Genomic DNA, 25906 nt, shown 5'->3' on the forward strand with positions numbered 1-25906 from the left:
GCTAATAATTGGTGTTCAATAAATATTTACTGAATGAATAAGTGTACAAATTCCATCTCTTTTCTGGGTATCCCAACCTACTCCGAGCACCCTTTGGTGCACAAATTCACTTTCTCCCTCTGCTTTCCTGAGCTGGGAGCCCTTACACATTCCAGGTGCCTAGAATGTGAACTTACCCCTTTGCCCAGATGCATCCCAACTTTCAGAAAGGATGACATCCTCCTCTAAGGCTTTTTTTGTCGGCAGATTCAGCAGGGCGGGGCCTGCCCCTTTAATCTGGGCCCCACCTGCTCTGGTCAGACAGGTTTTGAGACACAGGTAAAGGGAGGGAGACAGAGAGAAATACTTGCAGAGCCAGCAGGTAGCTGGGCAGCTCCCTCCCGGACGGACTGACAGACTGACAGACTGACGGATGGGACCCTCTACTTCACTCCACACGGAAAGTAAGAGGATGTCATGGGTCCAAACTGCAAGGTTTGGAGGACCCTTGATATGAGGGATGGAAAATCAGTCCCATCCAGAATGAGTTGGAGGGCAGCAGGGAGGGGAGAAAGACAGGAAAGAAGGCATGGTAAACAGCCATGATCGGACCTAAAAGTCGAAATAACAGACCCAGGCCCTGCGGAGATGGATGAGGTGGGCTAGTGAGGAGTTTGGGAACTGACCAAGTGCCAATGAAGAGACAGGGTGCCCTGCAACCGTCAGCTCTTTGGGACAGATTAGTTGGCAAATCACTGGTCTCACTTGGAACCCAGGAAGGTTCCAAGGAGGGATGTGTAGGGAGAAGGGGAGATGGGACAGTGGAGGGGAAGCTTCTTTTTCTACAGGAAGATCCTCGGTGGGAAGGAAACTTGGCAAAGTTCTAGACAACTCCTCTACCTCTACCTCCTATTCCTGCATTAGGGTGGTTATGACTCCAGGGGTTTTGGTGGAGGGGCATAGAAGGCGTGGGTGGGGGCTGACTGAGGTCACAGTGCCAGGGCCTGTGTCCCTTGACTCACCCTCTCCTGTTGAATGGCATTTGATGTCGAAAGGGTGCCTCCATTTCATTTCAGCTGTTCACTTCCTTCCCTCCTCCCTCTGTTTCAGCGTCTTCCTCTGTACCACGTTCTTCCTAAGGCTCCAGAAGGGGCCAAAGCCCATGAAGCCAGTTGCCCTGGAGAGTATGAGTTTTGTCAACCCATCCTAAAAACTAGAAGACCGGGGTTTCTGACAGAGCTTTCCTCTGCTCCTTGCAGGATGACATGACATTGTGGTAGATCCCAGAACTGAGGCTCCAGGATGACAGAACAGGAGCCCCTGGCCCTGCTGGAAGTGAAGAGGTCTGAGGCCCCAGAGAAGAGCTCGCCCCAGGCCTTGGTCCCCAATGGCCAGCAGCCAGAAGGGGAAGGTGGGGTCGAGTCCCCGGGAGCTGAGTCCCTCCGAGTGGGATCTTCAGCTGGGTCTCCTACAGCCATAGAGGGAGCTGAAGATGGTCTAGACAGCACAGTAAGCGAGGCTGCCACCTTGCCCTGGGGGACTGGCCCTCAGCCCAGTGCTCCGTTCCCAGATCCCCCTGGCTGGCGGGACATTGAACCGGAGCCCCCTGAGTCAGAACCACTTACTAAGCTAGAGGAGCTGACCGAAGATGATGCCAATCTGCTGCCTGAGAAAGCAGCCCGTGCCTTCGTGCCTATTGACCTACAGTGCATTGAGCGGCGACCCCAAGATGACCTTATCGTGCGCTGTGAGGCAGGCGAGGGCGAACGCCGAACCTTTGTGCCCCCCCGGGCCACCCACCCCAACTCCACTGAGTGCAAGTGGGCTGAGGCAGTGGTGAGGCCGCCTGGCCGTTCCTGTGGGGGCTGCGGAAGCTGTGGAGACCGTGAATGGCTAAGGGCCGTGGCCTCTGTGGGAGCTGCACTTCTCCTCTTTCCCTGCCTACTATATGGGGCATATGCCTTCCTGCCCTTTGATGTGCCACGGCTGCCCACCATGAGTTCCCGCCTGATCTACACACTGCGCTGCGGGGTCTTTGCCACCTTCCCCATTGTGCTGGGTGAGCCCGTGAGACAAAAGGGGGCATCGGGAAGCCCGGCATGGGGAGCAGGAGGGTTTCCCTTCACTTGGCCTGGGCCCCTCAGTGTCTCCCACCCCCCACCACTCTGCATGCCCATCTCCTCCCAGGACCACCTCCACCCCACTGTGTAAAGCCCATGGCCATGTACCACCCACAGTGAACCTGCCCCCAGCTGACCGCTTCTTGCACGCATCCCTTGCCTATTCTGACCCTACCCTGTATTTCCCAACTCCACCCAGGGATCCTGGTGTACGGGCTGAGCCTGTTATGGTTTTCTGCCCTTCGGCCCTTTGGGGAGCCACGGCGGGAGGTGGAGATCCACCGGCGATATGTGGCCCAGTCGGTCCAGCTCTTTATCCTCTACTTCTTCAACCTGGCCGTGCTTTCCACCTACCTGCCCCAGGATACCCTCAAGCTGCTCCCCCTGCTCACTGGTCTCTTTGCCATCTCCCGGTAAGTTGGGGCAGGGGGTGGGGCATGGGAGAGGGGCATCTGAATGTCTGGAGAGCCAGGGGCAGGAGCTTTCTGGATTCTACACTGGCCCAAATGTGTGCCCTAGAGAGATAAGTCCACTTTCTCTTTCGCACCTTAACTCAACTGGTAGCAGATGGTCAGCTCATATGTCTTCCATAGGAAGCTGATTTCAGAGACACATATAACTGTGTAGAACGAGAAGGCTTTCAGGTGTCATCTAGATCAATGCACCTATTACAGCCACTCCTGTGGCAATCTGGTCAGGTAGCTTTTTTGGTCTCTAGTTGAATACCCCCTGTGACCAAATGTGCAATTTAAAAAATATATATATATATTTAAAAATAGAGACAAGGTGCGGTGGCTCATGCCTATAATCTCAGCACTTTGGGAAGCTGAGGTGGCGGATCATTTGAGGTTAGAAGTTTGAGACCAGACTGGCCAACATGGTGAAACCCTGTCTCTACTACAAATACAAAAATTAGCTGGGCATTATGGTGCATGCCTGTAGTCCCAGCTACTCAGGAGGCTGAGGGAGGAGAATCGCTTGAGCCTAGGAGGTGGAGGTTGCAGTGAGCCAATATAGTGCCACTGGACTCCAGCCTGGACGACAGAGCTAGACTCCATCTCAAAAAAATAAATAAAAAGCTGGGCTTAACAGCTTACGCCTGTAATCCTAGCACTTTGGGAGGTGGGCAGATCACAAGGTCAGGAGTTCAAGACTAGCCTGGCCAACATGGTGAAACTCTGTCTCTACTAAAAATACAAAAATTAGCCAGGTGTGGTGGCAGGTGCCTGTCAGCTACTCGGGAGGCTGAGGCAGGAGAATCACTTGAACCCAGGAGGTGGAAGTTGCAGTGAGTCAAGATCACACCATTGCACTCCAGCCTAGGTGACAAAGCAAGACTCCGTCTCGGGGAAAAAAAAAAAAATTAGCCAGGCATGGTGGTGTGCCTCTGTAATCCCAGCTACTCAGGAGGCTGAGGCAGAAGAATTGCTTGTACTTGAGAGGTAGAGGTTGCAATGAGCCAAGATCACACCATTGCACTCCAGCCTGGGTGACAGAGGGAGACTCAGTCTCAAAAAAAAAAAAAAATTAATTAAAATAAAAAATAAAGACTAGCTCTCACTATGTTGCCCAAGCTGGTCTCAAACTCCCGGACTCAAGCAGTCCCGTTTCAACCTTCAGTGTGCTAGGATTACAGGCATGTGCTACCACTCCTGGCCTCAGTTCTTCAGATAAACCAGTCTTTTTTCATTTTTAGAGGTCCGAATTGTTAGACAGTTCTTTATACTGTGCTAAACATTTCTGCCCAGATTCTGACCTCCAGAACTGAGTAGGACAAATTCAGATATTTACCACCACCTGTCAATCCCCTGACTCTAACACCCTCGTCCCCTAGTGTCTGCTTTGCAAAATGGCCCTGGTTTCTTCATTGTCCTGGGAAGAAACTTCTGCCTGTCAAGGTTGGGGAGCCTGGTTGAGGGTATAGTCCTTCTCTTCCTGTTTGTCAATGCAGGGAGGGACCTGGTAGAGGGTACTGTCCTTTTCTTCATACAAATCAAGGCCATACGAGTTCTCCGGGCAGTCTTCTGACTCTCCTTTCATTCAGTTTGCCATCACCTAAAACCCTTAGCGGTGTTTTCACATGAACTACTGTTTTTTTTTTTGAGACGGAGTTTCTCTCTTGTTACCCAGGCTGGAGTGCAATGGCGTGATCTCGGCTCACCGCAACCTCCGCCTCCTGGGTTCGGGCAATTCTCCTGCCTCAGCCTCCTGAGTAGCTGGGACTACAGGCACGCACCACCATGCCCAGCTAATTTTTGTATTTTTAGTAGAGACAGGGTTTCACCATGTTGACCAGGATGGTCTCGATCTCTTGACCTTGTGATCCACCCGCCTCGGCCTCCCAAAGTGCTGGGATTACAGGCTGGAGCCACTGCGCCCGGCCTGAACTACTGTTAACCTAGAAGGCCCCTTTGAATTTCTGAACCCAGATGCAGGTCTTTCCATTTTCCCTAATACATATAATCTTTTTTTTTTTTTTTTTTTTTTTTGAGACAGTGTCTCACTCTGTCACCCAGGCTGGAGTACAGTGGCATGATCTTGGCTCACTACAACCTCTGTCTCCTGGGCTCAAGCAATTTTCCTCTGAGTAGCTGGGATTACAGGTTTGCCACATCCAGCTAATTTTTTTCTTTTTTTTTTTTTTTAACTTTTAGTAGAAACAGGGTTTCACCATGTTGGCCAAGCTGGGCTCAAACTCCTGACCTCAGATGATCCACCTGCCTTGCCCTCCCAATGTGCTGGGATTATAGGCATGAGCCACTATGACTGGCCTGCTCTTGTTACTTTTGATACAGGACTCCAGGTAGCTTGCTAAAATAAAATATTCTTCCTATTGAGCTAAAATTAGTCTTCCTGTCACTTCTGATTATGGTCCATCAGTCAGCTGTCCCACCAGCCTCCTGACCATCATGCAGCCTTGCAATTTCTCCCAATAGGTTTTCCCAAAATAAATACATTCCTGCTGATATAACTCAGCCTCCCATCTCCAGCTCTTTGGGAATACTGGTCTCAGATAGAAGTTGGCTTAAGTGGTAAAAATCATCAGGGAGCTAAAAAAAGATTCAGTGATTGTCTGGTCCAGGCTTCCCATTTTACAAAAGGGAAATCACAACAGACTAGGGGAGAAGAGTTGCTCAGGTCAGTCCGCAATAGTGGCAGGACTAGAAACCAGGTCCCTTCCCTCTCTTATCCAGGGTTCTTTCTTCTTTCCCATGTATAAATTCCTTAAGCAGTGTGTGCCTCAGTTTCACCATCTGTAAAATGAGCTTGTGATTAGGATTAAATGAGTTAATCCACGTAGAGTGCTTATAACAGTCTGGTACTTGGTAAGGGCTGATTATGCTGTGCTGCTTCCTAGTGCAATAGAGAAGCAGCAGTTACTCACTCTTCCCTCCCTTTCACAGGTAAAAAAGAGTAGAGGCACATGGATGATGTAATAAGTGGTGCTTCATACGTTAAGAAGTGATCCTTCGTATATTAAGAGGGAGCTGCTCTCCCCTCTCTCCATTGAGGGGTGTACATTGAACAAATTTCTACCAAGAAATTTGTGGCTGACCCATCCTCTGGGCTTCAAGCCCTCCTGGAGGTGGCTTCTTTGCTTTCCCTCTGCCCCTCTAAACTGGCAGAAGAGGAGGTAATGAACAGGTTTGGGTTCAAATCACGGCTTTACTATTTCCCAGATGTGTGATCTTGGACCAGTTTTACTTAACTCCTTTGGAACCTTAGTTTCTTCATCCGCAAAAGGATAAATACAGTGGAACACACTGCAGCTATAAAATAATGAGGAAACTTTTTTTTTTTGAGACGGAGTTTCGCTCTTGTTACCCAGGCTAGAGTGCGATGGCGCGATCTCAGCTCACCGCAACCTCCGCCTCCTGGGTTCAGGCAATTCTCCTGCCTCAGCCTCCTGAGTAGCTGGGATTACAGGCACACGCTACCATGCCCAGCTAATTTTTTGTATTTTTAGTAGAGACGGGGCTTCACCATGTTGACCAGGATGGTCTCGATCTCTTGAACTCATGATCCACCCGCCTCAGCCTCCCAAAGTGCTGGGATTACAGGCGTGAGCCACTGTGCCCGGTGAAACTTTTTATATTGATATAAAATATCTCCAGGATATATTAAATGGGAAAAAATAAACATGCCAAGAACAGTCTATGTAGTCTACTGACCTACTTCAAAAAAGGGAAAAAGAACTTTTTGTTCATATATGTACTTAAAAAAAAAATCACTCAGTGTACTATTGCACTGGTATTTTTCCTTATTATTATTATTATTTCTCCAAGAAAAGCACACTGGTCTTTAAAAAAAATAAAAAGAAAAGAAAAAATCTGCTGGGCATGGTGGCTCACACCTGTAATCTCAGCACTTTGGGAGGCCAAGGTGGGTGGATCACTTGAGGTCAGGAGTTCGAGATCGGCCTGACCAACATGGTGAAACCCCATCTCTACTAAAAAATACAGAATTAGTTGGGTGTCGTGGGTGCACGCCTATAATCCCAGCTACTCAGGAGGCTGAGGCAGGAGAATTGCTTGAACTCAGGAGGTGGAGATTGCAGTGAGCCAAGATCTCACCATTGCACTTCAGCCTGGGCAACAAAAGTGAAACTTCGTCTAAAAAAAAAAAAATCAGCTGGGCATGGTGGCATGTACCTGTAGTCCCCGCTACTTGGGAGGCTGAGGTGGGAGGACTGCTTGAGCCCAGGAGTTGGGGGCTGCGACTGCACTCCAGCCTGGTTGACAGAGTAAGACCTTGTCTCTAATAAAATAATAATAATAAAGAAAGAAAAAAATCAGTGCACAAAAAAGCATAATATTGATGCCCGGGGTGGGGGTGGGGGAGAAGAGGGTAGGAATCAGTAAGGGAGGAAGATATTTTCCTATACTCATTGAATTTGCTCAAACATTTTGAAGTTTGTACAGCCAGGTGTGGTGGCTCGCATCTGTAATCCCAGCTCCTCAGGAGTCTGAGGTGAGAGAATCCCTCAAGGCCAGAAGTTTGAGTCCAAACTGGACAACAAATCAAGGCCATTTCTCTAAAAAAAAAAATAAATAAAATAAATGGAAAATAAGAGAAGAAGAATGTACTCAACTTCATAAACATGTGGGGAAGTCAAAATCAATCCTTAATTAGCTCTGTGTCTAATAAATATTAAATGCATAAACTTTGGCTGTATTTGAAGTACCAGCCATACCCACCAACTGCATCCGCCTCCCCGATCTATTCCCCACACCGTCAGCTCAATGCCACGGCTGGCGAGCTTCCCTCCAGAGTAGGCTGACCCTTTTCTTGCCCCCATAGGCTGATCTACTGGCTGACCTTCGCCGTGGGCCGCTCCTTCCGAGGCTTCGGCTACGGCCTGACGTTTCTACCGCTGCTGTCGATGCTGGTGTGGAACCTCTACTACATGTTCCTAGTGGAGCCGGAGCGCATGCTCACTGCCACCGAGAGCCGCCTGGACTACCCGGACCACGCCCACTCGGCCTCCGACTACAGGCCCCGCCCTTGGGGCTGAGCAGTTTCGCCCTGTTGCCCTCGGGGTAGGGATGTGGGTCTGACATCTTTGAACCAGCTGAGCCTGAACTTCGCCCCCAGGCCTGGGACTGCGGTGGGTGGAACCTGCTAACCCGGCAGGGATCCAATCAATCAGTTCTCCCCTTGCCAGGGCTGCCCTTCACCTTTGGGGCCCGGGACAGTCATAACGGATGGACTTAGTTTTCTTGCAGGGAAAAAGGTGGACAGCCGTATTTCTTAAGGATGCTGAGGGCATGGGGCCAGGACCAGGGGAAAGACACAGCTCCTTCCTAAGCAGAGTCCCACCACTGCTACAAGGGCTACCTAATGCTGGACTCTGCTCCACTCCCCGGCTTCCCATGAGGCACCGGGCTGAGCCACAGCCAGAGCCCTGACCACTTCTGTGCCTGCTGTCTGAGCAGAGTGCCTCAAGGACTCTGGAAACGCCTAAGGATAGAGGCTGGGCATCACATCAAATGGGACTTTCATGTTTGGTGAAAACCTTCCTGGGGATCTGGATTCAGGACACTCCATGACTGGCCTTGGGACCCTTTAGCCTCAGTCAAGACTGCTTACAGCTGGCCAGTCCAGAGCTGCTGCTCTTCTACTTATTTAGGCCCCTGTAACTTCCCACCTTTAAATTGCCCAGAAGCCATGCCCCTCCCATGGGAAGAGGGGAGCAGACAGGGAAATCTGCCTCCCAAGAGGGGTGTGTGTGTGTGTTTGTGCCCACACATGTGGTGCTGGGGAGTGGCTGGATGGCACAATGGCTGATGTTAACCTGGTGTGAGTGTGTGTGTAGCAATAAACTACTACCAGTCTTTGCTGGCTCTTTCTTCCTGTTTGTCCCCCAGTCTCAAGTGTCCCTTCCCTGTTTAACTCAGATGACAAGAGAAACCTCCCAGCTCAGCCAGGCGTGATGGCTCATGCCTGTAATCCCAGAACTTTGGGAGGCTGAGGCAGGCAGATCATGAAGTCAGGAGTTTGAGACCAGCCTGGCCAACATAACGAAACCCATCTCTACTAAAAATAAAAAAATTAGTTTTCGGGAACCGCAGCTTGGGTGCAGACATGGCCAAGTCCAAGAACCACACCACACACAACCAGTCCCGAAAATGGCACAGAAATGGTATCAAGAAACCCGATCACAAAGATACGAGTCTCTTAAGGGGGTGGACCCCAAGTTCCTGAGGAACATGTGCTTTGCCAAGAAGCACAACAAGAAGGGCCTAAAGAAGATGCAGGCCAACAATGCCAAGGCCATGAGTGCACGTGCCGAGGCCATCAAGGCCCTCATAAAGCCCAAGGAGGTTAAGCCCAAGATCCCAAAGGGTGTCAGCCGCAAGCTCGATCGACTTGCCTACATTGCCCACCCCAAGCTTGGGAAGCGTGCTCGGATTAAAAAATAATAATAATAATAAAAAAAAATAAAATAAAAAAATTAGTTGGGTGTGGTGGCAGGTGCCTGTAGTCTCAGCTACTCGGGAAGCTGAGGCAGGAGAATCGCTTGAATCCAGGAGGTGGAGGTGGAGGTGAGCCAAGGTTGTGCCACTGCACTCCTGCCTGGGCAACAGAGCAAGACTCCGTCTCAAAAAAAAAAAAAGAAAGAAAGAAACCTCTCATGTCTACCTGGTGGAGCAGGGTTCCGTGGTAAGGAAATAGAGCCTCAAACAGAAACTTGCCTTCCAAGCCCATCTCTTAGCCCTTCCATTCCCTGGAACCACCCCCAGACCAGCCCAACGACACTCACACATCAAGAGACTGGAGCCCTGTGAAAAAAAAAAAATATATATATATTTTTTCTTGCCTTCCAGGGCAGCCAATCAGTCAGAATGCCTCTCATTTAGGCCTGCAAGTCCCATCCAAGGGAAATGTGTGGAGATGCAAGAAGGCAACACCAAAGGGACCTTTCCTTATCAATAACCCTGTCCCCCACCCACCTCCAAAGTGTCCTCCCCAAGGTATGAAGGAAGCCCCACCTGGGGGTCTCCAGAAGTTGAGGCTGGCCTCTGAGGTTCCACAGAAAAGCAAGACAGGGGAGTGAAGGGGCTGGCTGGAACTTGACCCTCAAACCTCCAGAGTTTGGAGGCACAGCAAGGCAGGTCCAGTAATGTCCTTCCCTTCAGAAAGCGTGGGTCTCAATTTATGGACTGGTACTCTGAGTACTTCTTGTGGTGCAGCAGCAGAACCAGGCCGCCCCCCAGTAGCATGAGCCCTGGGGCACCCAGGGCCACCGCCATGATGCCCAGGACTAGCGGGGACAAGCTATCCACTGGAGGGAAGCCCACACCCAGGAGCATTGACCTAGAACGAGCGGAGAGAGACAGGAGTAAGACGGCTTAGGAGGAAAGGGTGGGAGGCTCAGCCTTTGTCCACTTCAACTCCCCAAGCCTCTGTCCCAGGCCCTGGCTCTCACCAGCTGAGGTAGTGTTGGTCCCAGTAGCCAGGGCCTGTGGAAGCACCAAACGTCAGATTGAAGGCACAGAAGTTATTCTGGGACCCAAAGAAGGCTCGGACAATGGGTGACTGGGGGAGAGGGCATGCCAAGGCAGGATGCAGCGGAGAAGCGTGGCAGGGCAGGGCTGATGCTCGGTCCCCCTGCTTCTGGGAGTAAGCCACTGGTCGCCACTGTGCGAAGCCTGATGGGAGGGAGCCCCATAGCAGCTGGTCCAACTGGGAAGAAAGGCAAACAAGGGAGGGTAAAGTGGACCAACCTGTGCCCAACCCTCCCTTCCCTGCCTCTCCCAGACTTTATCCATCACTAGCAGCAGGAGTCCTGAGTCCTAGGCAGGGCCTCAATCCCTCCTCTGTAAAAATGGGGAGTTGGGCTGGGCGCGGTGCCTCACCCCTGTAATCCCAGCACTTTGGGAGGCCAAGGCAGGCAGATCACCTGAGGTCGGGGAGGTCGAGACCAGCCTGATCAACATGGAGAAACCTCATCTGTACCAAAAATACAAAATTAGCCGGGCGTGGTGGTGCGCGCCTGTAGTCCCAGCTACTTGGGAAGCTGAGGCAGGAGAATCACTTGAACCCAGGAGGTGGAGGTTGCGGTGAGCCGAGATCATGCCGCTGCACTCCAGCCTGGGCAACAAGAGTGAAACTCCGTCTCAAAAAACAAACAAAAAAAAAAAAACAGAGTTAGACTGGATGAGTACTGAGTTGTTTTCCAAGCCTGCAAGTCTGGACTTAGCCCCTTCTCTTGGCCCCCAGGCCCTGTGCAGATCTCCACCTGCCACAGTGTGAGTCATACTGCACTGCCTGTCTGTCTGTCTCCACTGAGGGCAGAGACAGGTCAGATTCATCAGTCCAGTGCCTAGCACTTAAAGGAGCCAAAAAAAGTGTTGCTAAATGTCAAACGGTTGAATGACTTTTAGGTCCCAGTGGTGTCCCACCTACATTCCTCACCCATCTGCCTCTCTCCAGGAAGCCTGACCTGGAAGACAGCAGGTGCATATTCATCGTCGATGGAGTGCTGCTCTTGCATTGAGGGGCAGTCAGGGCCCTGGCCCAACGTGGCTACTACCTCCAGCCCAAACAGGGAACGGTTCCCCCGGGGAGAGGCGCCAACCAAGGCCACCTCTAGCTGACAGGTGTCAGCTGTGTGCAGGAGGCGAGGGGATTGGGCTGGTCGGCTGGATCTGGAAAAGGCCTGGACCTAGGAAGGAAGACGCACGGGAGGTGTGGGAAACAGCTGGATGCTGATGCTTAAAGGCCACTCCATAGTTAAATCCCACCTCCATCGTTAAATCCCACCTTCGCAAATAAGCCTTTTTGAGTTCTTTCTGATTTCCCACCCCTTACCCTGAAGGCCAGGCTGCCATTGGCAAAAGTCCTGGTAGGGTCGTTCACGGGGTGGCCTTGAAATGTGGCACTCAGGGTGGCAGGATCCAATGAATCAGTGATGTTGTTCCAAGAGAAATCGGCCAAGGAGTATGGAGGATACGGTCTTCCTGGAGGCTCTGCTGCGGTATCGGACACGTTGGTGCTGTCAAACTCAAGTAGCTGGAGGGTGGGGGTGGGGTGGAACTGGGAATGCCTCCATGTTTCTCCTGGGTCCCCCCTCCACTCGCCCCCCACCCAGGCTTTCGTATCTATTTCACCCGCCTCCAGCCTTCATTTCCACCCTCTAACTGGGATGAACTCTGCCCTCTGCACTCTCCTTGGTTCTCCCCCAACCTCCTCACCCTGGTAAAAACAAGGGCAGAAGAAAACTGAATGCTGTCCTTGGGGAGCACCATCAGACCCCCATCGGGCTCAGGGGACAGCAGGTGGCTCCAGTTGACGCTCAGGGTGCTGTGGGGGGTGTCGGTGGCCACCAGCACCACCGCCGGAGGCCCCAGGCTGCTCCAGACATAGTGCAGCGTGGAGTTGGTGCCCACTGCCCGGATATGAAGCAGGTTCTGTGGGGCGCCCAGCGAGTTGGGGATGACCTCCAGAGACACCTGGAACGTGGAGTAGCGGAGGACTGAGGCAATGGCATCAAGGAGAGACACAGGCAAAAGAGAATCTTGTCGGGGGGAGGGGGGTTTGGAAAATGCTGGAGAAAGGATGGGACCTTGGGGACTAGACAACAGGAATGTGTGCAGGAGCTAAGGGAATCCTGGGGTAAGGGGCAGTGGGTACAGGATGGAAAGGGGTAGGGTAGGGGGTACAACCAGGACTCCCCTGACCCTGGTGGGCAGGTCAGAGGACAAGGCTGGGAAGAAGAAAACATTCCCGGGACCTGGGTCACCCAGGGCTGAGTCAGCGTCCAGACTTCACGTCACATTCACCCTACTCCACAATCGCGTCCCATGACCCATGACCGTCTCCCACACCCTCCAGGTTGAAGAATCCTCCTCTTGAGCAGCCGCCCTCCACTCCTAGCCCCTGGATGCCTGGTTTCAGCCACCCTGCAAGGGTAGCATTTCCTGAAACTTCTATCGCTGTAGCCCCAGGGCCCTCACCTGGCGGGTCTCCTCCCCGAGCAGGCCAAATGGGGCTGCAAACAGAAGCAGAGTCAAAAGGAGCAGGGGGCTGGGGGCACAGCGCCCCCAACCCCAGCCGCGCTCCACAGAGTAGCGCATACGGCCGCAATTCAGCAGACGGAAGAGACGCCGGAGGGTCACATGACTCGGGTTCAGCTGATCCCTTTCAAGGGCGGGGCCGCCAAACCAGTTTTTTCTTTCTTTTTAAAGTTCCTTTCCTCAGCACCGCTTAATGTATTAAAGAACAGCTTTGTATTCTATCTTAAAATAGAAAACTTCACAGTCTCTTACGAGTAATACAATTTAATACAGTTACAAGATTTCAAGTGAAAAACATACAGTATTCATGCTACAAGTTTTCAATCTTCCTTGCACAATGCCAAAAACAGTATTCAGGTCGGGCGCGGTGGCTCACGCCTGTGATCTCAGCACTTTGGAAGCCGAGATGGGCGGATCACGGGGTCAGGAGATGGAGACCATACTGGCTAACATGGTGAAACCCCGTTTCTACTAAAAATAAAAATTAGCCAGGCGTGGTGGCGTGCGCCTGTAGTCCCAGCTACTCGGGAGGCTGAGGCAGGAGAATCGTTTGAAGTAGGGAGGCTGAAGTTGTAGGGGGCTGAGAGCGTGCCACTGCACTCTGGCCTGGGCAAAAGAGTGAAATTCCATCTTAAAAAAAAAAAAGACCCGGCGTAGTGGATCACGCCTGTAATCCAAGCACTTTGGAGGCCAAGGCGGGCGGATCACCTGAGGTCGGGAGTTCAGGACCAGCCTGACCAAAAGACAAAAACACAGTATTCAAACAGCATTTTTTTTTTTGGAGACGGAGTTTTGCTCTTGTTACCCAGGCTGGAGTACAATGGTACCATCTCAGCTCACTACAACCTCCGCCTTCTGGGTTCAAGCAATTCTCCTGCCTCAGCCTCCTGAGTAGCTGGGATTACAGGGGCACCGCACCATGCCCAGCTAATTTTTGTATTTTTAGTAGAGACGAGGTTTCACCTTGTTGACCAGGATGGTCTCGATCTCTTGACCTCGTGATCCACCCGCCTCGGCCTCCCAAAGTGCTGGGATTATAGGCGTGAGCCACCGCGCCTGGCCTCAAACAGCATGTTTTTAAATGAATGTGAAATCTCATTTTGACACAAAGACAGGTTAAAGAAAATAAACTCATCATGGAACTACTCTAGGACCAGCACATTGTCTTAAGTCCCCCACCCTGACCCATTGTGGAACTCGTACAGCTGCCTTCTACTCCAGCACGTGAAACTCTGTGGTTCTTCTTCCCTGTGAAATGTGAAACTCTCTATGGTCCTACTTTCCTGTGGAACAGTGTGGTTCTTCTTCTCTGCCTAACATTTATTTTATTTTTCATATGTATATATTTATGTGTATATATATACTTTTTTTCATATATATATATATATTTTTAAATTTAAAGACGGGATTTCACCATATTGGTCAGGCTGATCTTGAACTCCCAAACTCAGGTGACCCGCCCGCGTTGGCCTCTAAAGTGCTTGGGTTACAGGCGTGGATTATGGACTCTTTTTTCTTTTTTTTAATTTTAATGAAACGCTTCACGAATTTGCGTGTCATCCTTGCGCAGGGGCCATGCTAATCTTCTCTGTATCGTTCCAATTTTAGTATATGTGCTGCCGAAGCGAGCACCTCTGCCTAACATTTTAATAAAAATTGTATTTACAGATGTGTCACTAAATGAGAACAACATACTTCAAAAAAAAGCCAATTTATTTGTTAAAATGTTGAAAGAAGGGGCTAGGCTGAGCACAGTGGCTTACGCCTATAATCCAAACACTTTGGAAGGCCAAGGCTAATGGATCACTTGAGGTCAGGAGTTTGAGACCAGCCTGATCAACACGATGAAACCCTGTCTCTACTAAAAATACAAATATTAGCCAGGCGTGGTGGCAGGCGCCTGTAATCACAGATACTTGGGAGGCTGAGACAGGAGAATCGCTTGAACCCGGGAGGTAAGGGTTTCAGTGAGCCAAGAATGTGCCATTGCATTCCAGCCTGAGCAACAAATGGCGAAACTATGTCTCAAGGAAAAAAAAAGAAAGAAAGAAAGAGGCCAGGCGCGGTGGCTCACGCCTGTAATCCCAACACTTTAGGAGGCCGAGGCGGGTGGATCACGAGGTCAAGAGATCAAGACCATCCTGGTCAACATGGTGAAACCCCGTCTCTACTCAAAATACAAAAAATTAGCTGGGCATGGTGGCACGTGCCTGTAATCCCAGCTATTCAGGAGGCTGAGGCAGGAGAATTGCCTGAACCCAGGAGGCAGGTTGCGATGAGCCGAGATCACGCCATTGCACTCCAGCCTGGGTAACAAGAGCGAAACTCCGTCTCCAAAAAAAATTAAATAAATAAATAAAAATAAAAGGGTTGTGGAAAACTTCACTTTTGTTTACTTCACTTTGCTCTTTTATTTATTTGAGACAGTATCTTGCTCTGTTACCAAGGCTGGAGTGCAGTGACACAGGCAACGGCTCACTGCTGCCTAAAACCCTCAAGCTCAAGTGACCCTCCTGCCTCAGCCTCCCAAGCAGCTGGGACTACAGGCACATGCCACTATGCCTGGCTAATTTTTAAAAAGTTTTTTGCAGCGACAGGGTTACTCTATGTTGTCCAGGCTGGTCTTGAACTCCTGAGCTCAAGTGATCCTCTCACATGGACCTCCCAAAGTACTGGGATTACAGGGGTGAGCCACCACACCAGCCATCACCCTGATTTTAGTGATTTTAGAATGCAGGACCTGTGTGCAAAGGTTAGGATAAAGAACTAAAGATGCCAAAAAATACCCCAAACATTAATTACAAAAGAAAGACTATCCTAATGTTTATGAAAAGCTTATAACATGGAAAAATATTCGTCATAAAAGTAAATGAAAAAGGAGGCTGGCCAGGCACGGTGGCTCAAGCCTGTAATCCCAGCACTTTGGGAGGCCAAGGTGTGTGGATCACGAGGTCAAGAGATCGAGACCATCCTGGTCAACATGGTGAAACCCCGTCTCTACTAAAAATACAAAAAATTAGCTGGGCATGGTGGCGCATGCCTGTAATCCCAGCTACTCAGGAGGCTGAGGCAGGAGAATTGCCTGAACCCAGGAGGCGGAGGTTGCCGTGAGCCAAGATCGTGCCATTGCACGCCAGCCTGGGTAACAAGAGCGAAACTCCGTCTCAAAAAAAAAAAAAGAAAAAGAAAAAGTAGGATACAAAACTATAGAAATAGTAAGATCTCAACTATGTTTAAAAAAAAGGCTAAAAGAAAATAGATCAAAATGCTAGTAGTGGTTGTATTTTAGTAGTGTATCTATAGTGATATTTTTTCTTCCTTTTTACTTTTCTGTCTCTTCCAAATTTTTCTCTTCTACTGGAGGAGTGTTTTTGTTGCTGTTGTTGTCTTGTTTTGAGATGGAGTCTCACTCTGTCACTGAGGGTGGGGTGCAGTGGCATGATCTCGGCTTACTGCAACCGCTGCCTCCTGAGTTCAAGCGATTCTCCTGCCTCAGCCTCCCCGAGTATCTGGGATTACAGGCATGTACCACAACACCCGGCTAATTTTTGTATTTTTAGTAGAGACAGGGTTTCACCATTGTTGGAAACAGATGCTTGGTGCCGCAAAGAAAAATCAGCACTGAGACAAAGGATCTCTCAGCAAAGCAATTTTTATTTCCTGCACTGCAGGAAGGATACCCCACTAGTCATCTTGCCACGAGAGTACAATGAACAGTGGAAAAGCAGATATATTTATTTCTTATGCATTTGGGGTTTTTCTTACTGCTGTGTATGATGTCTGTTGGTTGGAGCCAGACCTCACAATCTAAACTAAAACTTGATTGGCTAATAACTTAAAACTTTTTTAAACAGGTAAGGGACATAGGCTGTGAGCTGGGACATGCCTGTGAGCACATCCAGCACAGATATTTTGGTTAAAGTACAAGGACATAGAATACACTACGTGCCTGTAAGCGTGGCATGTCTAACAGCTACATAGGATAGGGCTTAACAAATAGTTATTAGCAAATTTATTCTTTAACAAGAAAGGAAACGTTGAAGAGGAACTTTACTTCCCCTGTTGGCCAGGTTGGTCTCAAACTCCTGACCTCATGTGATCCTCCCTCCTCAGCCTCCCCAAAGTGCTGGGATTGCAGGCATGAGCTACCTTGCCTGGCCCTGTAAGGATCTGTACATTTATAAAACGATGAAACATTCCAGGCTACTCCACGAATCCACTGTTAGGAGTGACTCACCAGAGCTCCGGAGAGCTTCGGTCTTTTTTCCAGCCAGGTGAAAGTGTCACTGGATCCTGCCTGATGAAGAATGCTGAACCAATCGGAAATGTCATAGATTTACAAAGAGAAGCAGAAATACCAAATTTTTCGAAAACGTATTTGCAGTATACAGCCTGTTAATATTAGAATGAAACATGAGAATGTTCTCTGTTTCTTTGCAGATGTCAAGCTGCAAAAATGCTATTTATCACAACTGTATAAAGCCAGTCCTAGTTTAGAAACAGAAATAAAACAGCACTGCAACAGTAGACTGAGAAAAGCATGTGACTTACAAAATTATAAAAAGAGCTTCCTATAAAAATGATTCCCAGGCTGGGCATGGTGGCTTATGCCTGTAATCTCAGCACTGTTGGAGGTCGAGGTGGGCGGATCATCCAAGGTCAGGAGTTAGAGACCAGCCTGGCCAACATGGTAAAAACCCATCATTACTAAAAATACAAAAAAATTAGCTGGGCATGGTGGCACATGCCTGTAGTCCCTGCTACTCTGGAGGGTGAGGCAAGAGAATTGCTTGAACCCAGGAGGTGGAGGTTGCAGTGAACCAAGATCACACCACTGCACTCCAGCCTGGCAACAGTGTGACACTCTGTCTCAAAAAAAAACTAGCCAGGCATGGTGTCGGGTGCCTGTAGTCCCAGCTACTGAGGAAGCTGAGGCAGGAGAATCGTTTGAACCCAGGTGGCAGAGGTTGCAACGAGCCAACATTACGCCATTACACTCCAGCCTGGGTGACAGGTGAGTCTCTATCGAAAAAAAAAAAAAGATTCCCTTTAAGAGATTTGTTTATTGTACACATTTTAAGGCTGCCCACCACTCCCCAACGAAAAAGGCAAAATCTCTAAGCACTTTCTTTCTTTCTTTTTTTTTCTCTTTTGTGTGTAATCTTTTTTTTTTTTGAGACAGAGTTTCGCTCTTGTTACCCAGGCTGGAGTGCAATGGCAAGATCTCGGGTCACCGTAACCTCCGCCTCCTGGGTTCAGGCAATTCTCCTGCCTCAGCCTCCTGAGTAGCTGGGATTACAGGCATGCGCCACCGTGCCCAGCTAATTTTTTGTATTTTTAGTAGAGACGGGGTTTCACCATGTTGACCAGGATGGTCTTGATCTCTTGACCTCGTGATCCACCCGCCTCGACCTCCCAAAGTGCTGGGATTACAGGCTTGAGCCACTGCGCCTGGCCCTCTAAGCACTTTCTACCAAAGCATCTACTGGTTTGTTCATCTGGCAAACACTGACTTAAGGCTCATAAGATGCCAGGCACTAGGGTCTCGAAGATGAGAAGGACTTGTCCCTGTCACAAGGACACCTCAGTTTTCTCAAAGCAGGAGGCAGACATATCACCAACCATAGTACATCAATTAAAAACAGATGCTGGCCGGGGGCAGTGGTTCACTTTGGAAGGCTGAGGCTGGTGGATCACGAGGTCAAGAGATCGAGATCGAGACCATCCTTGTCAATGAGATGAAACCCTGTCTCTACTAAAAATACAAAAATTAGCTGGGCACGGTGGTGCACGCCTGTAGTACCAGCTACTCGGGAGGCTGAGGCAGGAGAATTGCTTGAACCCAGGAGACGGAGGTTGCGGTGAGCCGAGATCGTGCCATTGCACTCCAGTCTGGGTAACAACAGCGAAACTCCACCTCAAAAAAACACAAAAAAACAAAAACAGATGCCACTGCTTTCTTACAATTCTCACTGAATTGCTTCTACAAGCCTCCTGATGCAGAAACTTCCCTGACTTATTGGGATGCCGAAATGCAACTACCTTTTCCCGATAAATACATCTAGAATGAGCAGACTTTAAATTACATTTTATCATGCTTGTCCCTGAACATCACAATGCCTAGTTCAGTCAGTTAACTTTCTTTTAAGCAATGGGGCCTATTTTACTCCAAGAATGAGACACTTTGAAATCAAGAGTGTGTGACCAGTTCTCTATCTATATCTATATCAAGACGTATCAGTACCATCAAAAGCTAAGATGAAAGAGTGAAAGTCTCAATTAAAAATCTTCAGTCTTCTTCAAAAAAAAAGAGAAGAAGAAAAATCTTCAGTCTTGGCCAGGCATGATGGCTCACACCTGTAATCCCAAGACTTTGGGAGGCTGAGGTGGGTGGATCACCTGAGGTCAGGAGTTTGAGACCAGCCTAATCAACAAGGTAAAACCCCGTCTCTACTAAATACAAAAAAAAATTAGCCTGGCATGTTGGCGCACGCCTGTAATCTCAGCTACTCAGGAGGTTGAGGCAGGAGGATCACTTGAACCCAGGAGGCGGAGGTTGTGGTGAGGTGAGATCACGTCATTGCACTCCAGTCTGGGCAGCAAGAGCAAAACTCCGTCTCAAAAAAAAAAAAAAAAAAAAGGGATCTTCAGTTTCCTCTTCCATCCCTTAATTTTCTTTTCTTCTTTCTCTCTTTCTTTCTGTCTCGATCTGTCACCCAGGCATGAGGGCAGTGGCGCAATCTTAGCTCATTGCAACCTCCACCTCCTGGGTTCAAGCGATTCTCCTGCCTCAGCCTCCCAATTAGCTGGGATTACAGTCACATGCCACCATACTCAGCTAATTTTTTGTATTTTTAGTAGAGATGTGGTTTCACCATGTTGGCCAGGCTGATCTTGAACTCCTGACCTCAGGTGATCCACCTGCCTCAGTCTCCCAAAGTGCTGGGATTACAGGTGTGAGCCACGGCACTTGGCCATCCATTTTCACTGTGCTCCTGTGTCAGTCGCTCCAGGTCTTTCAAGCACATTTGGGTGGTCTTCCAGATCGTCATAGAGTGGGTGATGTCCAGTCTCCTGTAATTCTCAGGCTTGACAAGACCTTGGACAACCTAGAGGCATTGCTGTTTCAGGGTATCCACTGGCAGTGTGAGGTTGGCAAAAGCAGGCTGTCCATCAACACTGGAAGATGGCACAAACAATTCAGTTTGGTGGTTAACCAGAAGCCTATTGTGTGTCCTTAAATCCCTGAAGAGCCAAGGTGGCTTCGAAGCTGTGGATGAGAAAGTCCCTGCTGGGCAGCAGCGTAGAGTAGGGCTGCGGCTTGCCATAGCAGTTGAGCCACAGGCAGCCGAGGGCTGCAGTTGCAAAAGATGACCCGGGGGTGAGCTCGTGCGAATTCACCGAGCGAAGCACAGGCCATGCCACCCCCGCCTCCCTCCTCGGCACCCGACTCCTCCTGGCAGTCCTCTTCTGGGCCTGCCTCCTGGGTGCTCGCCTTGGCCTCTAACCCCACCCCTTTTCCCCATCCTCCGGGGCGTTACCTTCGGAGCCTTGACAACTTGGGCCTAACCATACCAGTTCTTTTGGAGATGGAGTTTTGCTCTTGTTGCTCAGGCTGGAGTGCAATGGCGAGATCCTGGCTCACTGCAATGTCTGCCTCCCCGGCTCGAGTGATTCGCCTGCCTCAGCCTCCTGAGTAGCTGGAATTATAGGCATGAGCCATCATGCTCCGCTAATTTTGTATTTTTAGTAGAGATGGAGTTTATCCATGTTAGTCTGGCTGGTCTCGAACTCCTGACCTCAGGTGATCCGCCCATCTCTGCCTCCCAAATTGCTGGGATTACAGGTGTAACCACCACGCCCAGCCCTGTACCCTTTCTTAAAGAGACTACTTCCCTTCAGGTGGATTTGGCAAGAGTTAGAATGGAATCAGAAAGGCCGGGAGTACATAATCTTCTATCTGAGTGGCAAGCAAGACATCCTAGATCAGACAGACTTACTCCCAGCCTGTCCTACCTAGTTCATCCCACTGAAGAGCTACCTATAGTGAGAGATATCCAAATGGAATCCCAATAATACAACTGTGATAGGAAGATCCAGAGAGGAATTTGAGGAATTCCATGAGATAGCACATCTGAGGGCTATGTCAATCTAATACTGATTGAACACTTTGTGGCTGGGTGCAGTGGCTCACACCTGTAATCCCATCACTTTGGGAGGCCAAGGCGGGTGGACCACCTGAGGTCAGGAGTTCAAGACCAGCCTGGCCCACATGGTGAAACCCCATCTCTACTAAATATATAAAAAATCAGCTGGGTGTGGTGGCAGGCACCTGTAATCCCAGCTACTCGGGAGGCTGAGTCAGGAGAATCATGAACCCAGCAGGTGGAGGTTGCAGTGAGCTGAGATCACACCATTGCACTCCAGCCTGTACAACAAGAGTGAAACTCCATTTCAAAACAAAAACAAAAACAAAACATAGTATTAATTGAACACTTTGCTATTCGGGTTCCGGTTCAGAAAGAGTTCACTATTTATTTATTTATTTTTGAGACAGAGTCTCACTGCATCACCAGGCACCAGGCTGGAGTGCAGTGGTGTGACCTCGGCTCACTGCAACCTCCGCCTCCTGGGTTCAAGCAATTCTCCTACCTCAGCCTCCCAAGTAGCTGGGGCTACAGGCATGTGCCACCACACCCAGCTGATTTTTTTGTATTTTTAGTAGAGACGGGGTTTCACCACGTTGGCCAGGATGGTCTCGATCTCTTGACCTCATGATCCACCCACCTCAGTCTCCGAAAGTGCTGAAATTAAAGGCATGAGTCACCGCACCCAGCCTTATTTATTTATTTATTTTTTTGAGATGGAGTTTCGCTCTTGTTACCCAGGCTGGAGTGCAATGGTGCGATCTCGGCTCACCGCAACCTCTGCCTCCTGGGTTCAGGCATTTCTGTCTCAGCCTCCTGAGTAGCTAGGATTACAGGCACGCGCCACCATGCCCAGCTAATTTTTTTGTATTTTTAGTAGAGACGGGGTTTCACCATGTTGACCAGGATGGTCTCAATCTCTTGACCTGTGATCCACCCGCCTCGGCCTCCCAAAGTGCTGGGATTACAGTCGTGAGCCACCGCCCCCCCGCTTATTTATTTTTATTTATTTATTTATTTATTTGAGACGGAGGTTCGCTCGTTACCCAGGCTGGAGTGCAATGGCGCAATCTCGGCTTACTGCAACCTCCACCCCCTGGGTTCAAGCAATTCTCCTGCCTCAGCCTCCTGGGTAGCTGGGACTACAGGCGCGCGCCACCATGCCCAGCTAATTTTTGTATTTTTTTCTTTTTTTTAGTAGAGACGGGGTTTCACCATGTTAACCAGGATGGTCTTGATCTCTTGACCTTGTGATCCACCTCCCTCGGCCTCCCAAAGTGCTGGGATTATAGGCGTGAGCCACTGCGCCTGGCCTATTTATTTTTAAAAGGAGTCTCACTCTATCGCTAGGCTGGAGTGCAGTGGTGTGATCTCAGCTCACTGCAACCTCTGCCTCCTGGGTTCAAGTGATTCTCCTGCCTCAGCCTCCTGAGTAGCTGGGATTATGGTTGTGTGCCACCACACCCTGCTAACTGTTGTATTTTTAGTAGAGAAGGAGTTTCACCATATTGGCCAGGATGGTCTCAATCTCTTGACCTCATGATCTGCCTGCCTTGGCCTCCCAAAGTGCTGGGGATTGCAGGTGTGAGCCACCGTGCCCGGCTGAGTACACAATTTTATCGTGGAGAAAAGTTAGGATATGAGAAAATGGGATATGGGGCAATACAAGTATTGGTCAAAAGAGGGAGATGACATCTGGTGGGATGCACTTTTTTTTCTTTTTTCTTTAATCTTTATATTTTGAGACAGAGTCTTGCTCTGTCGCCTGGCCTGGAGTGCAGTGGAATGATCTTGGCTCACTGCAACCTCCACCTGCTGGGTTCAAGCAATTCTCCTGCCTCAGCTTCCCAAGGAGCTGGGACTACAAGTGCCTGCCACTATGCCCAGCTAATTTTTTTTTGAGACGGAGTTTCGCTCTTGTTACCCAGGCTGGAGTGCAATGGTGCCATCTCGGCTCATGGCAACCTCCGCCTCCTGGGTTCAGGCAATTCTCCTGCCTCAGCCTCCTGAGTAGGTGGGATTACAGGCATGCACCACCATGCCCAGCTAATCTTTTGTATTTTTAGTAGAGATGGGGTTTCACTATGTTGACCAGGATGGTCTCGACCTCTTGACCTCGTGATCCACCCGCCTCAGCCTCCCAAAGTGCTGGGATTACAGGTGTGAGCCACCGCGCCCGGCCAATTTTTGTATTTTTAAAGTAGAGAGGGGGTTTCACCATGTTGGCCAGGATGGTCTCAAACTCCTAACCTCAAGTGAACCGCCTGCTGTGGGTTCCCGAAGTGCTGGGATTACAGGCAAAAGCCACCACACCTGGCCTACTTTAATCTTGTTTTGACTAATAAATGTACATGGTACAAAATTCAAAAGGTACCAAAGAGCTCAGTGTGGTATCTTACGCCTGTAATCCTAGCACTTTGGGAGGCTGAGGTAGGAGGATGTCTTGAGCCAGGAGTTCAGGACTAGCCTGGGCAACATAGCCTAACCCCATCTCTACAAAATAATACAAAAATTAGCCAGGTGTGGTGGTGCATGCCTGTGGTCCCAGCTACTCTGGAGGCTGAAATGAGAGGATCTCTTAATCCTCCCACTGCACCACTGCACTCCAGCCTGGGCAATAAAGTGAGGATAGCAACAGGAGGCAGACAAATCCTAGGCAGACAGGGGTGGGTTCCTGATGAAACCCCACTTTGTTTCTTTTTTTTTTTGAGACGGAGTTTCGCTCTTGTTACCCAGGCTGGAGTCCAATGGTGCAATCTCGGCTCACCGCAACCTCCGCCTCCTGGGTTCAGGCAATTCTCCTGCTTCAGCATCCTGGGTAGCTGGGATTACAGGCATGCGCCACCATGCCCAGATGATTTTTTGTATCTTTAGTAGAGATGGGGTTTCACCATTTTGACCAGGATGGTCTCAATCTCTTGACCTCGTGATCCACCTGCCTCGGCCTCCCAAAGTGCTGGGATTACAGGCTTGAGCCACCGCACCCGGCTGAAACCCCACTTTCAAGCTGAAAACAGTTGAGAGCCAAGCTACAAGTACTGGGTAAATGCAAAGGTGGGAATGAGAACCCCTCTTCCGGTTTGTCAAACTTTCTTCTGACTGATCACCACCCTTCACCTCTTTTACATATATGTACCTTTCCCTAATTGGTTTGTTACACTGTCATGACCACCTTTGAGTGGGGCCTTTGTTTTAGCCTTTTTTTTTTTTTTTTTTGGTATACTCACAAACCAATCAGCGCGAGAGAGTGGGCACACACACACACACACACACACCACACATACATTTTGAACCCATAAAAGCCCCAGACTCAGTCACAATGGGAGAGAAACCACCTAACTTGGGAGACTACCCTCCTGTCCCCTCTCGGCTGAGTTGTTTTGTCACTCAATAAAATTCTCTTCCACCCTCTTCACGCTTCGAACTGTCAGCATAATCTCATTCTTCTTGGATGCATGACAAGAACTCAGGAACTGCTGAACGTGGGTACAAGCAAAAACACAGGCAGCCTGGGGCATGCCCCAGCCCAGACAAGGGCAGAGCCAGTGTGCAAGCCAGGTGTGGCCAGGTGGGACGAATGGGCAGGACACCTCCAGCAGCAGGCCAGGGGCTCCAGGCCTGGCTGGGAAAGTGGCTGAGACAAATCCTGTGTCACTGAGACCCAGTTGTTAAAAAAAAAAAAAAAAAAAGTACCTAAGGGCATCATTTCTATTCACCAGCAAACTGGTCCCTCCTGAGACAACCATCACTACCAGTTTCTTATTTATCTTCCTAAAGATATCCTATGCTCGAGAATATAAATATATACAGATTACATGTAAATAATATACAGTGGCACCGAAGCACTGTTCTTCAGTTGTTTTTTTTTTTTTTTGAGACACTGTCGCACCCAGGCTGGAGTGCAGTGGCAAGATCTTGGCTCACAACAACCTCCGGCTCCTGGGCTCAAGCAATTCTGCCTCAGCCACCCATATAGTTGGGATTATAGGTGTGTGCTGCCATGCCTGGCTAATTTTTGTATTTTTAGTAGAGGTGGGGTTTTGTCATCTTGCCCAGATTGGTCTCAAATTCCTCAGCTCAAGTGATCCACCCACCTCAGCCTCACAGTGTTGGGATTGCGGGTGTGAGCCACCATGCCTGGCCCCAATTTGCATTTTTAACTCATGTGTTGAGGAATGTTCTGATACTCATATGTATCGATGCACTTGGAGTTATCTCATTCTCCTTGCAGAGGAATGTTCCATGGATCTATTTAGCCAGAACCTTGTTGTAGTAATATTTTGTTGTGAAAAACAATGCTGGAAAAAATAACCCTGATTGAAATTGACCCAACCAAGGAGAAATGCTGAGATCTCAGCATTTCTTATTAATAACCAAATTCAGTAGGATAAGTACCAAGGAGTGGAACTGCCAGGTCAAACTGCCCTTTATATGAGGTTTACCAATTGACACTCAAACCACATGCTTTAGAGCTCATTCCAAGGGTTTACCAAATTCTGCTTACATTTCCCTTTGAATAAGGTTAAGCATCTCTTCATGTTTTAGTCAATTTTTGCTCCTCTGGAGCTTTTTAAATCCTTTGCCTATTTTTCGACAGGTCTTTTCTTAATTGCCAAGTTCTAAAACTATTTTTTTGTTAAAGATAGGGTCTTGCTCCATCAATCAGGCTGGAGTGCAGTGGTGCAAACATGGTTCACTTGCAGCCTCAAACTGCTGGGCTCAAGTGATTCTCCCACCTTAGCCTCCTGAGTAACTGGGACAATGGGCGCACACCATCTTGTCCACCCTAAAATTTCTTAAGGGAAATTAACTTAATATTAGTGCAACAACCTCCGTTTCTGCAGTGCAACCTTTTATGGAGTTCCCTACCCCCTCACATATTTTAAACCCCATGTTTCTTCTAGTGCTCTTATGGTCTCATTTTCTTTTTTTTTGAGACAGTTTCACTCCTGTTGCCCAGGCTGGAGTGCAATGGCCAAATCTTGGCTCACTGCAACCTCCCCCTCCAGAGTTCAAGTGATTCTCCTGCCTCAGCTTCCCTAGTAGCTGGAATTATAGGCGCCCACCACCACACCCAGCTAATTTTTTTAACCTCTGGTGATCCATCTGCCTCGACCTTCGAAAGTGTTGGGATTACAAG

General features: G+C 49.2%; 4 protein-coding genes and 1 non-coding gene across 6 annotated transcripts in view; 1 reads left to right on the top strand and 4 right to left on the bottom strand.

The window, feature by feature from the left end:
* SMG5 (SMG5 nonsense mediated mRNA decay factor) overlaps positions 1 to 7523 on the bottom strand; it is a 43781-nt gene extending 36258 nt beyond the window's left edge. Inside the window, exons 1-2 of one of the 2 annotated variants that reach the window (XM_035279042.2) lie at positions 7419 to 7523; positions 1002 to 1156 (exon numbers count right to left, since the gene is read on the bottom strand). In XM_035279042.2, coding sequence (XP_035134933.1) covers positions 1002 to 1045 — 44 coding nt within the window. In that variant the 5' untranslated portion in view covers positions 1046 to 1156; positions 7419 to 7523. The remainder of the gene's footprint in view (positions 1 to 1001; positions 1157 to 7418) is intronic. The other variant, XM_035279043.3, reaches the window with a different exon arrangement.
* Positions 335 to 8434, top strand: TMEM79 (transmembrane protein 79). The gene is made up of 4 exons (XM_002760098.6): positions 335 to 443; positions 1239 to 2038; positions 2299 to 2512; positions 7401 to 8434. The coding sequence occupies exons 2-4, from the start codon at positions 1282 to 1284 to the stop codon at positions 7612 to 7614; spliced, it is 1185 nt and encodes a 394-aa protein (XP_002760144.2). The 5' UTR covers positions 335 to 443; positions 1239 to 1281; the 3' UTR covers positions 7615 to 8434.
* Positions 8435 to 9380: 946 nt separating this feature from the next.
* Positions 9381 to 12711, bottom strand: GLMP (glycosylated lysosomal membrane protein). Its single transcript, XM_008984601.3, has 6 exons — positions 12560 to 12711; positions 11798 to 12055; positions 11415 to 11615; positions 11047 to 11268; positions 10030 to 10286; positions 9381 to 9917 (listed from the first exon to the last, which is right to left on the bottom strand). Exons 1-6 carry the CDS (start codon positions 12677 to 12679, stop codon positions 9752 to 9754), a joined length of 1224 nt encoding a protein of 407 aa, XP_008982849.2. The 5' UTR covers positions 12680 to 12711; the 3' UTR covers positions 9381 to 9751.
* A 1433-nt stretch (positions 12712 to 14144) lies between these two features.
* On the bottom strand, positions 14145 to 14251 carry LOC118149301 (U6 spliceosomal RNA). Its single transcript, XR_004736691.1, has one exon. It is a non-coding gene; the product is annotated as a U6 spliceosomal RNA (small nuclear RNA).
* A 5396-nt stretch (positions 14252 to 19647) lies between these two features.
* Positions 19648 to 24469, bottom strand: VHLL (VHL like). Its single transcript, XM_035280312.1, is given in 6 exon segments — positions 19648 to 19879; positions 19881 to 19964; positions 19966 to 19997; positions 20000 to 20054; positions 20056 to 20146; positions 24460 to 24469. Coding segments are annotated over 6 exon segments (423 nt in total). The 3' UTR covers positions 19648 to 19728.
* Between the last annotated feature and the right edge of the window lie 1437 nt (positions 24470 to 25906).

The sequence above is a fragment of the Callithrix jacchus genome, chromosome 18, assembly GCF_049354715.1.
Source record: "Callithrix jacchus isolate 240 chromosome 18, calJac240_pri, whole genome shotgun sequence".
NCBI lineage: Eukaryota > Metazoa > Chordata > Mammalia > Primates > Cebidae > Callithrix > Callithrix jacchus.